General features: G+C 40.8%; 1 protein-coding gene across 1 annotated transcript in view; it reads right to left on the bottom strand.

The window, feature by feature from the left end:
* LOC109873548 (interleukin-6 receptor subunit beta) overlaps window positions 1-10,278 on the bottom strand; it is a 62,496-nt gene extending 52,218 nt beyond the window's left edge. Inside the window, exon 1 of the mRNA XM_031808971.1 lies at window positions 9,985-10,278. Coding sequence (XP_031664831.1) covers window positions 9,985-10,012 — 28 coding nt within the window. The 5' untranslated portion in view covers window positions 10,013-10,278. The remainder of the gene's footprint in view (window positions 1-9,984) is intronic.
* Between the last annotated feature and the right edge of the window lie 5,650 nt (window positions 10,279-15,928).

Raw genomic sequence — 15,928 nt, 5'->3', positions numbered from 1 at the left:
GTTAGATTGTTATTCACCATGATTTCTAGTCTTTTTGCAGTGTTACTATGGTCTTTCCCTGTTAACGTTTTTAGATTCTCCCATATCAATTTAGAATTTCCCTTTGCTTCACCAATTATGTTAATAAAAAAGTTTGCCTTGGCCTGTCTGATTTCTTTCATCACCTTATTTCTCAACATGGTAAACCTACGTCTGTCATGCTCTAATTTAGATTTTAGGGCTATTTTTAGAGCATAATCTCGTTCTTTCATCAATTTCCAGATTTCTCCATTTAGCCAAGGAAGAGTGCTCTTTTGGCCAGGTTTGGATTTGATTTTCTTTAGGAAGCCATTTATTGTAGTCTGGATTGTGAATAGAAAAACCTGACTATCAGCTTCCACGTCTGTATAGGACAAGAGATCATTCCAGTTTATTCCCTTAATTGCTTTTTCAAAATTATTTAATTCACTCTTAGGTATTCTGAGTTGATCCGGCTTTCTAACAGTAGAGAGGTTAAACCTGCTCTTAGAGAGCTTTCTGGCTATAAGTGTCAGATTATGATCAGACAGCCCAGTAACCATATTGAATGATTTAGTCACTCTCTCTGGTTTATTACTGAACACCAAATCAATCTGTGTTTTAGAGCAACAAGTCACCCTGGTTGGCCCTTTAACTAGCTGTGTAAGGTCAAAGGTATTAGTGATCCGTTTGAGGGTTTTCCTACAACACTTGTCTTCATAATTAATGTTAAAATCTCCCATTAAGATGACCTCTTTCCCAAAATCACATTCCCTAAGCATGGTATTAAACTGATCAAAAAACACTTTTGGTGGAAGGTGGCCTATACATTCCAATGAGGGTAAAAGACATTTGGGGAGACAGTGTAACGTTCAGGCCGATACATTCTAGTTCATTATCACATGACCACTCAATTTGTTTACATCGGATATGTTCTTTAATGTAAATCATCACACCCCCTCCTCTTCCCTCAATCCTGTCTCTCCTGAAAACATTGTAGCCAGGCACAACCAAAGCAGCACATGGAGAGTGTTTATGAAGCCATGTCTCTGAGAGGCAGAGAAAGTCAAGGTTGGAGTCTGTGAGTAGATGTTGAATTTGATCACTTTTTGGAATGACACTACGAATGTTCAAGTGCCCCCCTAGTAGTCCCTTGGGCTTAGCTCGTGGGTCCCAGATGACTCGAGAGTGATTGACACATTGAAAAAAGTTACATTTTCTGTGTTTTCTGACGGCTGGGTTTAGGCCGTTTTGTTTCGTTTTGATTAGGGGCAGTTCGGTAGCGCAATTAACAATCCCTCCCGCCTGCACTGGATGCGGGGAACTAATTAAAATAGCTTGCGTACCAGAAGCAGAGTCAGGGATCGCATATAGCGACTCTGGTATGTTTGAAGAGTCAAAATCTATCCTGGAACCGGGTGAGTCGAGAGAAACCATAGGACCATAGCACTCACCCACCTCCACTGCGGCGACGACCAGTGGACGAGGCCATCCACCGCTCTCCACTCCGGTGCGTATCACTGGCTCGGTGATATTGGGCCCAGGATTGAGTTGTACATCCCCGGAGAGCAGGAGGGTAGCGAACATGTAGTTTAACAGTTTCCGATAAATGTTGGACTTGTGTTTGTTACGCCTAAGCGGTTCAGTAGAATAAGGAGCGAGGTAGACTTGGCCATTATTCAGAACATTATGGTATGCTGTGTACTGTCCGCTCCCGTGGAACGGTGAACCAATGTGTTTGGTGTTGATATTCTCCGGTAGTAGACTGATTGTGTCATCCCAGCAAGGACGCACTGAGATTATCAGTAGAGCAGCTACATAACTGACAATCATGGCAGAGTACTGGAGATAAAACACATAATTGCGCTTTAACTCTTTGCATGAGTTACTTAGCTGGGATCGGCGTACACCTGATGGTTTAGATCAAATTACAGCATTCGAATGAGAAGCGGCACCTGCCGCACCACCCTGTCTTCCGTCCGCCATTTTGTTGGTCCGTCTTGGAATCATGAGATCTGAAAATTGTGGTCAGATCTATTATAGAATGTTGTGTGTTCTGAATTTAAGCGTGCAAGCCAAGCGCCACCACTACTATCAGTAGCACTGTCAAAGCTGTACAAAGAAGTCTGCAAAGAAGCAAACACCGGCCACAAATGACGTGTTTGAAATACCATGTTAGTAATGAAGCATTATTTGTTTGACCGCAACTTCTAGGGTAGCTAGCTTTAGCTTTGTACCTAGCTAGCACCAATACAACCAACCTGAAAACAATGACTAGTAGAAACTGCAGTCATTTTCATTATTCTTAGCAATCCTTGTGAGTAACTATTAGCTAGGTAGCCACTTGTTGTTCGCCTATTGAAATTTAACTTCAGTTCATGAAAATAAATAGCTAGGCAGCTGTTGCCCAAAACTAACGTTATAAAGCAGATAGCTTCATCTGGCTAGTGATGCTCAACCGGACCATGTAATGTGTTGTGAAGCTAGCCACAATAAGGGTTAGGCACAATAGTGGAATTTGCGGTTTGCCTTCAAAATAAAAAGCACCTATTTGAAAGTGACACAGGAGGTTACAATTAGTGGAATCATGCCATATTTAGACGAGATAATGTTAAACAAGGTTGGAATGTGAAGCAACGAAATGGGGTATCAGTCTACCCACAGAACACAACTGTGAAGAGTTTACACAAATATTAGCGTTGAAGCTCTCATCACGAGACTGTGACTGTGTGAAATCCCCTCCCCAGTCAGCCTATTGTGTGTACTGACATTCATATTGCACTGTACAACTTTACCTAAGGATTGGGGATCAATGAAATGGGGTATCAGTCTACTCAAAACCCAAAATATATTTTTCCCAACATCCTCCTCAGAGTTTTCAGACTCCAAAACATCCACACAGTTTTGTTTTGCTAGGGAAAGTGTTCAATACACATAGGTTGACAATAAATGTGGCTCAATTCAGATGTTTCAGAGTCCCGCAATAAGAGCTACGATGCTAATGTTCTCTGGGTGTCACTGAGTAGACAAATACCCCATGTTATTGATCCACAATCCATAGGTAAGGCTGAGCAGTGAAATAAGTATGCCCCCAATGCAATTCTAAAGTATAATACAGCCAGTGTGATTTCAACAGATTTGTCAAATTAACAATTTATTGTCTTACGGTGATTTTATATAATATTCCAACCTCGTTTAGCATGATCTATTCAATTACGGCATAAGTCTACTATTTGTATTAATTTGCATCACTGTCAATTCCACTATTGTGGCTAATTATTATCATGATTAGCTTCACATAGATGGGTCCGACCACCATTAATCAATAAGAACTGTCTTATAAATGAAGGTCATTTTAGATGACACTTATAGATAGCTAGCCAACTATATCTACTGAAACAGATTGTCATTTTGCTATGTTTTGGGGGAAGAACATTGCTTGCATCCATGAGCCATCTTTTTTTTACGTGTGATATTGTAATCAATATGTAATAACTACGTAAAAAAGTTATGAACACGTTAAATTATTATGTGACGTGAAGTCATATTCGGGTCCTGATTGGTCAACAAGCTTATTTGACACGTCTTTTTTGACATGCAAAGACCCAACGGCGTTCCATAGAAGTCCTGGTTGAGAATGAAACAACTGAACAAATGAAACAGCACAGCAAGTAAGTGAAAGAAATAGGTTTTGATTATGTTTTACTGGAAATGGGGACATATGTAAATGCCAATTGAATAACTTTTTGGTCAGTATCGTGTGCGTAACCTTTAACAAGGCAAGTCAGTGAAGAACAAGTTCTTATTTACAATGACGGCCTACTACAGCTAAACACGGACGACGCTGGGCTAATTGTGCGCCGCCCTATGGGACTCTCAATCACGGCCAGATGTGATACAGCCTGGATTCGAACCCGGAACTGTAGTGACACTGCTGTGTCCACATATGTGTGTGTGTTAACTATTTAACTGTACTAGAATGCTTAAAAACATTTTTCTAATAAAATAAAAATCGAGAATCAGGTCTTTTGGCAAGGAAAATATCGGTATCGGCCAAAAATGTAATATCAGTGCATCACTAACTACTGTAAAACAACAACAGCTGTGTAGCCTATTTGTGTTGTGTAATTCATTGGGTAGGCATGCACCCTTATCACTGGCACAGGGGTTCACCAGATTTTATTTTGTATTCAGTACTTTACCAATAAGTAGTAACTTAACTGTTTAGTTTTATGAGGGCCTCACTGACTACTACTGTTTTGCAAGGAGGAATGGGAAAAAATGTCAGTCTCTCGATGTGCAAAACTGATAGAGACATACCCCAAGCGGCTTACAGCTGTAATCGCAGCAAAAGGTGGCGCTAGAAAGTATTAACTTAAGGGGGCTGAATAATTTTGCACACCCAATTTTTCAGTTTTTGATTTGTTAAAAAAGTTTGAAATATCCAATAAATGTCATTCCACTTCATGATTGTGTCCCACTTGTTGTTGATTCTTCACAAAAAATACAGTTTTATATCTTTATGTTTGAAGCCTGAAATGTGGCAAAAGGTCGCAAAGTTCAAGGGGGCCGAATACTTTCGCAAGGCACTGTAGCTAAGAAAGTCTGTTAAATGACTAGTTTATGACTAGTTTATGTGAAATGACTAGTTTATGTGAAAGCGTGGCAATAACTTATGAACTTTTCCTTATTCACAGATCTCCTCCTCTGATAAGGCAGGCAGACCACTCCTGAAAACAAACTGCTCAGCTAAGGCTCTATTGAGAGATACCAGATTTTTATAAAAAGCTCATTTCCAGTGTCTGTGTTTATATGTTAAGGGGTGTTACTTTGGCAGATAATGTCAGATATTTGTATAATTAACTAAATGTAGGTGTTTCTGGTTTGTGTCAGTTTAATTGTTTGTTATGCTATAAATTGTTATTTTATGGTTGTAAGTGATCAAATGAACTAGAACATTTTATATTTTGCAATTCTGAGTAATTACTACTTTAGTAAGGATATACACTTTATTCAGCACTACTGCAGTTGCTAAATAATTCCAATAAACGGCAGCATAAGACCACAAATTAAATTTCAGAAGATTAGTTCTCTCCCTGAATTCACCACTCCCCTGCGCGCTTTTTATATCCCAGATTACTGTGAAGTAATATATGATTCATGTTTATTATTAACTGTTTTTATGCTCATGTTTTGATATTATTCTTCATTACTATGTCTTCTCTATTCCGAGGCTGTTTACTCTCAATAAGAGATATTAAGATGATTTTTATCATGTTTGTGTACTAGGGTTGAGGTTAGCGCATTGGCTACTGAATATTTGGCCGGGGTTCAATACCTGCTATGGTCACTATTTTCTTGCTCTCCCAAAAGCAACACAGGCCTAATACACAATATATAGCTAACTATAAAGTAATGAGTGACCATTTTAGAAAAATATGAGACATATAGTCTTTGGTTGCATGCTATTTCATATGAATTATAGGGTTGCTTGTAACCTATAACTGATTATTTGTGGTCTTATGTTGCAGTCTATGGGAAATATTTAGCAAGTCATTAATTCACATAAAGACATAGGTGAGGCAACTGAGAAATAGTGTATTTGTGATGTCAATTCCTTAGATCAGTCTCAAACCTGCCCCATACCAATTCCTGGACTTCCACAGAGGTTACTAGGTCACCCAGTTCAAACTACATTTGAAAAATAAAACATAAAATGTGGTTTGTTTATCAAGTCTTCTGCCTTGCAATAATAAATATTTAAAAAACTAACAACAAAAAACAGCAAAAAGTCCCCCCTTATCTCAGCTCGCTGGTCACCATAGCATCTCCCACCTGTAGCACACGCTCCAGCAGGTATATCTCTCTAGTCACCCCCAAAACCAATTCTTTCTTTGGCCGCCTCTCCTTCCAGTTCTCTGCTGCCAATGACTGGAACGAACTACAAAAATCTCTGAAACTGGAAACACTTATCTCCCTCACTAGCTTTAAGCACCAACTGTCAGAGCAGCTCACAGATTACTGCACCTGTACATAGCCCACCTATAATTTAGCCCAAACAACTACCTCTTTCCCAACTGTATTTAATTTGAATTTATTTATTTTGCTCCTTTGCACCCCATTATTTTTTTATTTCTACTTTGCACATTCTTCCATTGCAAAACTACCATTCCAGTATTTTACTTGCTATATTGTATTTACTTTGCCATCATGGCCTTTTTTGCCTTTACCTCCCTTCTCACCTCATTTGCTCACATTGTATATAGACTTGTTTATACTGCATTATTGACTGTATGTTTGTTTTTACTCCATGTGTAACTCTGTGTCGTTTTATCTGTCGAACTGCTTTGCTTTATCTTGGCCAGGTCGCAATTGTAAATGAGAACTTGTTCTCAACTAGCCTACCTGGTTAAATAAAGGTGTTCTCAACTAGCCTACCTGGTTAAATAAAGGTGTTCTCAACTTGCCTACCTGGTTAAATAAAGGTGTTCTCAACTAGCCTACCTGGTTAAATAAAGGTGTTCTCAACTAGCCTACCTGGTTAAATAAAGGTGTTCTCAACTTGCCTACCTGGTTAAATAAAGGTGTTCTCAACTTGCCTACCTGGTTAAATAAAGGTGTTCTCAACTAGCCTACCTGGTTAAATAAAGGTGTTCTCAACTAGCCTACCTGGTTAAATAAAGGTGTTCTCAACTAGCCTACCTGGTTAAATAAAGGTGTTCTCAACTAGCCTACCTGGTTAAATAAAGGTGTTCTCAACTTGCCTACCTGGTTAAATAAAGGTGTTCTCAACTAGCCTACCTGGTTAAATAAAGGTGTTCTCAACTAGCCTACCTGGTTAAATAAAGGTGTTCTCAACTAGCCTACCTGGTTAAATAAAGGTGTTCTCAACTAGCCTACCTGGTTAAATAAAGGTGTTCTCAACTAGCCTACCTGGTTAAATAAAGGTGTTCTCAACTAGCCTACCTGGTTAAATAAAGGTGTTCTCAACTAGCCTACCTGGTTAAATAAAGGTGTTCTCAACTAGCCTACCTGGTTAAATAAAGGTGTTCTCAACTAGCCTACCTGGTTAAATAAAGGTGTTCTCAACTAGCCTACCTGGTTAAATAAAGGTGTTCTCAACTAGCCTACCTGGTTAAATAAAGGTGTTCTCAACTAGCCTACCTGGTTAAATAAAGGTGTTCTCAACTAGCCTACCTGGTTAAATAAAGGTGTTCTCCACTAGCCTACCTGGTTAAATAAAGGTGTTCTCAACTAGCCTACCTGGTTAAATAAAGGTGTTCTCAACTAGCCTACCTGGTTAAATAAAGGTGTTCTCCACTAGCCTACCTGGTTAAATAAAGGTGTTCTCAACTAGCCTACCTGGTTAAATAAAGGTGTTCTCAACTAGCCTACCTGGTTAAATAAAGGTGTTCTCAACTAGCCTACCTGGTTAAATAAAGGTGTTCTCCACTAGCCTACCTGGTTAAATAAAGGTGTTCTCAACTAGCCTACCTGGTTAAATAAAGGTGTTCTCAACTAGCCTACCTGGTTAAATAAAGGTGTTCTCAACTAGCCTACCTGGTTAAATAAAGGTGTTCTCAACTTGCCTACCTGGTTAAATAAAGGTGTTCTCAACTAGCCTACCTGGTTAAATAAAGGTGTTCTCAACTTGCCTACCTGGTTAAATAAAGGTGTTCTCAACTAGCCTACCTGGTTAAATAAAGGTGTTCTCAACTAGCCTACCTGGTTAAATAAAGGTGTTCTCCACTAGCCTACCTGGTTAAATAAAGGTGTTCTCAACTAGCCTACCTGGTTAAATAAAGGTGTTCTCAACTAGCCTACCTGGTTAAATAAAGGTGTTCTCAACTAGCCTACCTGGTTAAATAAAGGTGAAATAAAATAAATAAAATAAAAATGCTTAGACAGGTTTTAATGAACAAAATAATCCAAATGCTATTTAGTACTATATGGTATTTATTATGATAATATTATTACTAAAATATTTTCTAAAAGTATTATAGGCTACCCTACCCTAGAATTAGGGTTAATTCTAGGGTAGGGTTGTATGCTCTAGTCGGCTGGCCCTCGCTACATATTCGTCGCCAGACCCACTGGCTCCAGGTCATCTACAAGTCCATGCTAGGTAAAGCTCCGCCTTATCTCAGTTCACTGGTCACGATGGTAACACCCATCCGTAGCACGCGCTCCAGCAGGTGTATCTCACTGATCATCCCTAAAGCCAACACCTCATTTGGCCGCCTTTCGTTCCAGTTCTCTGCTGCCTGTGACTGGAACGAATTGCAAAAAAAAAATCGCTGAAGTTGGAGACTTTTATCTCCCTCACCAACTTCAAACATCTGCTATCTGAGCAGCTAATCGATCGCTGCAGCTGTACATAGTCTATCGGTAAATAGCCCACCCATTTTTACCTACCTCATCCCCATACTGTTTTTATTTATTTACTTTTCTGCTCTTTTGCACACCAATATCTCTACCTGTACATGACCATCTGATCATTTATCACTCCAGTGTTAATCTGCAAAATTGTAATTATTCGCCTACCTCCTCATGCCTTTTGCACACAATGTATATAGACTCCCCTTTTTTTTCTACTGTGTTATTGACTTGTTAATGGTTTACTCCATGTGTAACTCTGTGCTGTCTGTTCACACTGCTATGCTTTATCTTGGCCAGGTCGCAGTTGCAAATGAGAACTTGTTCTCAACTAGCCTACCTGGTTAAATAAAGGTGAAATCATTTTTAAAAAAAAGGACAATAGGTTATATGTAGGGTAAAATTTTCTGTATAGCACGTTGTAACATCTGCTGATGTAAAAAGGGCTTTATAAATACATTTGATTGACTGTTAGGTTTAGGGTTTATAAGGCAAAAAATAGTATGGTTTATAGCTCTCTTGCTCCTGCCTGTGGCTTTGTGTGTATTACATACCTCATTCGAGACACTTGCTCGGCTCATAATCTGAGGTAGCAACTGCGTCAGATCCACAAATCAATTAACTTCGTTTGCAACTCAGTGAATCTGTGCAGTCTCACTCCCTACGATTTTAGATTGACGCATTTTAAATTACCCAGCAGTAATTTCAAACAAAAAATCGTTATAAAAAGGTTATTTCTTGATTAAAAAAATGCATTCTGGCTTTTTAAATCTGCCACATCTTGAAAAAGAGGACAGGAACATGCATTTTGTTTAGGGTTTACACCTTTTTCTGAAGAGAAATCTGGTTAACCATGACCAGAACATGTTTACCGTCTGATGGGCATACCCCAGCCATCGCTGGCAATATATTTACACAGACAAACAATGAGCTCACCAAGTAGCCGTAACCTTGTTAATAATAAGTTACCCGAGGTAAGCCTATTATTTTAACCAGGGCTGGTCTCATTGCCAACATACAGGGAAATGTAATTATGGGAAAGTGAGTTCGTGCCACCATAATCAATATAACTAGTAGGAGTTGGCACCACCCTAAAATAAGGCCTGTTATTTCGCGATTATTTAAAAACTACGGCAAGCAGCTGGGCCAATAGGTAATATTATTTGGGAGCTGGGCTCCATGGCAGAAGCGATGAACCTAGTTTTTATAAGATTAAATGTCATGTGTCCAGCCTAAGACTATCTGCTGGCTAATGCCATATAGTATTGAGAATCCCAATAAAACCAATAAAAAAATGACTAGCTACTTCAAAAGAAAGACAATCTTATCTCGCGGTCTGACGCTTGCTATATAACGTTACCTCCATCAGAGTGATAGAGCTATAAAATAAGTATTACTGATCATTTTAAATAGCTAGCTACTGTAGCTAGCACGGAGATTTTTGGAGGAAAAAAAATGATTGATACATTTCTAATTCCGGGAAACACAAACAATACGGGAAAGTCGTATTTGCAGTACCCCTAGTCGACTATATTCAACAAAACCAGGAAAACACGTCCGTAACAGCCTGTTAAACAGGGCCCGACATGTTATGACAACAAAAACACTCACCTTTCATATCTTTACTTGTTGGGTTCATGTTTTCTAGCTAGTTAACGTTAGCTGCGTAAAGACGTGTAGATTTCACATCACTCAGCTTAAACTATAAAATTGCACGTCTGGGTCTGTCTTCTCTTTCCCAATTCCAGTGTATTGCATAACCACGAGTTCCAATACTTCCCCTTGCATTAAATAATATAAATTAGCTACAAACATAACGACTGATCTAAGTATCTGTCTAGTTTGTCAACGACTTGTTTAGAGATCTGCGCAGAATTGCTGCTCTTTTGATTTGCCAGGAGAATCGTCTGTCACACAACTACTAACCAATCAAGACGCCAGATTGTTTCGCATGACTGTTTTCCAGTAAATCTGCACCCACTTGCCCGAAATGCTCCAATGTGTGCCAGGCCATGACGGAGCTTGGTTTGAATGCTTTGTCTGCTGCTGAATCATTGTGTACCTGACGCAACAAGCTCAACAACAAGCACTGTTTGATGCGTTGTTTAATAAATATCCGAACCAAAAACAGAGTAAGCTATGGAAAATGGTATAAATGAAATGGGTTAATGGCAGGACAGTGCTACCCTGTCTCTCCTTCATGTGTGACAAATGCCCTGCATGTTGAGGTGATGACTCACCTGACTAAATGTGACCTGCGACTGTCTATTCGGGCCTCCAACCACTAGACTGTTAACAACTCACTGAGTTAAAGCCTTTGGGTATGAGCTTGCTTGGGGGAGCTAACACAAGTCTTCAGGTCTCAGGTAAGGACAGTTACCCAATTCTAGTAAGTATATCACACCGGTCACCAATGTCACACTACCACAATGAACATGCTTGCTTTTAATTGTACAAAAAAAAATGCTCTCTGCCAGGATGTCTTTAAGAGAAAAGGGGTGCAGTCAGAATAGTAATAATGTTGAATCATACATGTTTATGATGTTCAGGAGAATTAAGTTGATCAAGCATAGACCAACTTCTGTTTCCTCTCCCTGACAACTGAGAAATATCAGAATGCAGCCAAAAATAATACAAATTTCATATTTTATTCATTTTTGCAAAACAGTCACATGACAGTCTCAATTTCAAAAGTGCATGAAAATCAAACCGTACTCAGTGCATGAAAATCAAACCGTACTCAGTGCATGAAAATCAAACCGTACTCAGTGCATGAAAATCAAACCGTACTCAGTGCATGAAAATCAAACCGTACTCAGTGCATGAAAATCAAACAGTACTCAGTGCATGAAAATCAAACAGTACTCAGTGCATGAAAATCAAACCGTACTCAGTGCATGAAAATCAAACCGTACTCAGTGCATGAAAATCAAACCGTACTCAGTGCATGAAAATCAAACCGTACTCAGTGCATGAAAATCAAACCGTACTCAGTGCATGAAAATCAAACCGTACTCAGTGCATGAAAATCAAACAGTACTCAGTGCATGAAAATCAAACCGTACTCAGTGCATGAAAATCAAACCGTACTCAGTGCATGAAAATCAAACAGTACTCAGTGCATGAAAATCAAACCGTACTCAGTGCATGCGTTGAATTGTAGAGTTTCCACCACCAAGTACAGCATAAATGTGTACAAATAGGATGCTGTTTATTAGCAAATGTTTGCAAAGTCAGGAGCAATTTACTGTGGCATACAGAGTCCCTTTTTGAGTTTAGTCATGTTGAGGTTTCACTACAGCCTGGGTTTTGTCTAACAGCTAATATATACAAAAGTTTGGACGCTACTTCAAATGAGTGAATTCAGCTATTTCAGCCACACCCGTTACTGACAGGTGTATAAACTTGAGCACACAGCCACACAATCTCCATAGACAAACATTGGCAGTAGAATGGCTTTACTGAGAACTCCGTGACTTTCAACGTGGCACCATATTAGGATGACACCTTTTCGTTAAATGTCTACCCTGCTAGAGCTGCCATTGTCAACTGTAAGTGCTGTTATTGTGAAGTGAAAACATTTAGGAGCGACAACGGCTCAGCCGTGAAGTGGTAGGCCACACAAGCTCACCGAATGGGACCGCTGAGTGCTGAAGCGCGTAAAAATAATCTGTCCTCGGTTGCAACACTCACTACCGAGTTCCAAACTGCCTCTGGAAGCAACATCAGCACAATAACTGTTTGTCAGGAGCTTCATGAAATGGGTTTCCATGGCCGAACAGATGCACATAAGCCTAAGATCGCCATGCACAATGCCAAGCGTCAGCTGGAGTGGTGTAAAGCTCACCGCCATTGAACTCTGGAGGAGTGGAAAAGCGTTCTCTAGAGTGATGAATAATGCTTCACCATCTGGTAGTCCGCCGGACAATTCTGGGTTTGTCGGATGCCAGGAGAACGCTACCTGCCCCAATGCATCGTGCCAACAGTACAGTTTGGTGGAGAAGGAACAGCAGTTTTTCATGATTTGGGTTAGGCCCCTTACTTCCAAATCTCCAAACCAAGTCCCACATGATGTCAACTTGCAGGCGCCCGGCCCACCATAAGGAGTCGCTAGAGCGCAAACAGCCAAGGAAAGCCCCCAGCAAAACCCTCCTCTAACCCAGACGATGCTGGGCCAATTGTGCACTGCCGTATGGGACTCGCAGTCACGGCCGGCTGTGAAACAGCCTGGGATCGAACCCCAGGCTGTAGTGACACCTCAACACTGCGATGCAGTGCCTTAGACCGCTGCACCACTCAGGAGGCCTCCATTCAGACTAGATATTTAAGACGTTTTGAAAAACTTGGTCACATAAAGTGAGGGAGATTTTACTGCCATTCTTTTACGAAACTTTCCATCTGCACTGTTAGGAGCGACAATGTCCATTTTTTTGAAGAAATCCTTGTCAATAGAGTTGTATGTTTGTTTTACTTTGAAATCAATGTTTTTTGTTCTGCATACATTTTAAAACTGAAAAAATCTAATGTTATGTTCCCTCGTTATCTAAACTAAACTGCATAGAAGTTCACACATTTTCTCTTGCAGCACTCCCTTGCAAAATAATGTTTTAGGCATACAGGTTTTGAATTAAAGCGGACTCAAGGTGTGAATTGTGAAGCCAAGTCTAGCTATCTTAGCAGGATGTGGCTTTATTGCTACCTGGTGCTTTGCTCTGGTGAAAGGACTGTTAGATGACTCACTTGATACATCATGTGAATGCCCCACAAGTTTATATGTTTACGATTTAAGACTCAACTCATCCTACCTTGTTCATTCTTCTGTATGTATGGGGCTTGGTGTGGGCAGAGGACATCCATTGTATAATAGCCTTTCTAAAGGGGGTGTGGGCCAAAATGGGATTTGTGGGCCAAAATAGATTGATTGGACTTGATCTTCTAGGCATGATCGATCAATCAATCAAATGTATTTATAAAGCCCTTCTCACATCAGCTGATGTCACAAAGTGCTGTACAGAAATGACTGACTGACCAACGATTGTCCCTTCGCCCTACTATCAAACAAGTCATGCTCGCTCCTGCTTTTCCAAGAGCAGGGTACAAAGTGGTTGACCATCGGCCCTGTGGCTTGACTCTGCTGAACGGCACTCTGGGAGCTGACCAACAAAGATGTGCCCAGATTGATGGGCGGAAGACTTTGCATCCATATGTGAGGCAGTCCTTCGCTGTGCAGATTTCGAATGGATTGATTTTCTGCCCCGTTTCCACCGAAGGCCGTTTTCTGACTTTGGGTCCTTCGTCTCCCGGCTCCTTGGCCGAGGAGGAGTCCGCCAAGCAGTCTCCTCCCTCAGATGTCTGTCGCGGCCCAGCTCTCTGTGGCCGGCGGCGTGGTGCTCTTTCTTCCTCTTGCAAGAGAAGATCTGGTTGTGCATGCAGAACTTGACCTCCTCCTTCTGGGACTGGTCACTCCCCTGGGAAGGCAGCTGTCTGACTGAGTCAGATCTGTGGAGAATCAATCAATGTGACCATGTAGTCTTATTCACAACTCTGTGGTTTAAGACGGATGGCAAGCATTTTCTTTTTTACAATTATTTTTGTCTTTAATAATCAACAAATAATCAACATGTCCGATTGCACACAGAATTATTGCATGGCCATTTCCACTTTAAATTAATAGTAACTACACACACACGAGCTTCAATGCCATACAACACTCCTTCCGTGGCCTCCAACTGCTCTTAAACGGTAGTAAAACCAAATGCATGCTTTTCAACCGTTCGCTGCCCGCACCCGCCCGCCCGACTAGCATCACCACCCTGGACGGTTCCGACCTAGAATATGTGGACAACTATAAATACCTAGGTGTCTGGCTAGACTGAACTCTCCTTCCAGACTCATATTAAACATCTCCAATCCAAAATCAAATCTAGAATCGGCTTTCTATTTCGCAAACAATGCCTCCTTCACTCACGCCGCCAAACGTACCCTCGTAAAACTGACTATCCTACTGATCCTCGACTTCGGCGCCATCACCTACAAAATAGCTTCCAACACTCTACTCAGCAAACTGGATGCAGTTTATCACAGTGCCATCCGTTTTGTTACCAAATCACCTTATACCACCCACTGCGACCTGTATGCTCTAGTCGGCTGGCCCTCGCTACATATTCATCGCCAGACCCACTGGCTCCAGGTCATCTATAAGTCTATGCTAGGTTAGGGTTAGTTCACTGGTCACGATAACAACACCCACCCGTAGCACACATTCCAGCAGGTATATCTCACTGATCATCCCCAAAGCCAACACCTCATGTGGCTGCCTTTCCTTCCAGTATTCTGCTGCCATTGACTTGAACGAATTGCAAAAATCGCTGAAGTTGGAGACTTGTATTTCCCTCACTAACTTTAACTATCAGCTATCTGAGCAGCTAACCAATCGCTGCAGCTGTACACAGTCCATCTGTAAATAGCCCACCCAATCTACCTCATCCCCATACTGTTTTAATTGTATTTTCTGCTCATTTGCACACCAGCATCTCTACTTGCACATCAGCATCTGCTCATTTATCACTCGTGTTAATCTGCTAAATTGTAATTACCCTGCTACTATGGCCTATTTATTGCCTACCTCCTCATGCCTTTTGCACACACTGTATATAGACTTTCTTTTTTTCTACTGTGTTATTGGCTTGTTTATTGTTTACTCCATGTGTAACTCTGTGTTGTTGTCTGTGTCACACTGTTTGCTTTATCTTGGCCAGGTCGCAGTTGCAAATGAGAACTTGTTCTCAACTAGCCTACCTGGTTAAATAAAGGTGAAATAAGAAATGCATACAAAATGCAATGTTAACCAACCTGTTGTCAGCTGAGATTGATGCTGGCAGTGTGGCCACAGTACATTGCATATGTGAGAGGTGTGTTCTCATTGATAGCCCTAGGTCAAGGCTCCACCCCTAGCTGCAGTAAGGCCTGGACACAGTCCTCCATCCCCGCTGCTGCTGCCCAATGAGGAGCAGTGGCAGTCAGTGCCGGTTTAAGATGTTGGATCATTTTTTCTATTACAGCATATTGGATGACTCTCATTCATATTCCATTCACCCAGTTCAATGTAACAGCGATAGGTTTAGGCTACTAACATGATACTCAATGTTTCCCTATACCCATCATGAGGTTGCTACAACCTAGGCTATGAATTAAAGTTTACAATGTAGGTGCACACAGGTCGAGAGACAAATTTGAGGCGACAGACAGTGACATTCAATGCCGCCTTGTACACTCTTGCCTGCATCTAGCTGATATAGGGTGTAATCATTAGTCCAAAAGTTGCAAACAAGTTTCTATTGGACAAATTCAGGTATGTTTATCCCCGTTTTGTTCTGTTTGCTTCCATTTAAGAAACGTATTTAAATAGAATCGGTGGAATGAATACACCCCTGATTATGCGTAAACTCATAACAGCGTAAACTCATAACAGTCGCGTTGTACTCCTTCTTTTCCCTTTGCTTGTGGACTTCAATGCACAACAAATCAGCCGTATGTTACCAGGCAAAGAATACCA

Source organism: Oncorhynchus kisutch, linkage group LG29, assembly GCF_002021735.2.
Source record: "Oncorhynchus kisutch isolate 150728-3 linkage group LG29, Okis_V2, whole genome shotgun sequence".
In the NCBI taxonomy this organism is placed as follows: Eukaryota; Metazoa; Chordata; class Actinopteri; order Salmoniformes; family Salmonidae; genus Oncorhynchus; species Oncorhynchus kisutch.
This window is presented reverse-complemented; position numbering and strand designations above follow the sequence as displayed.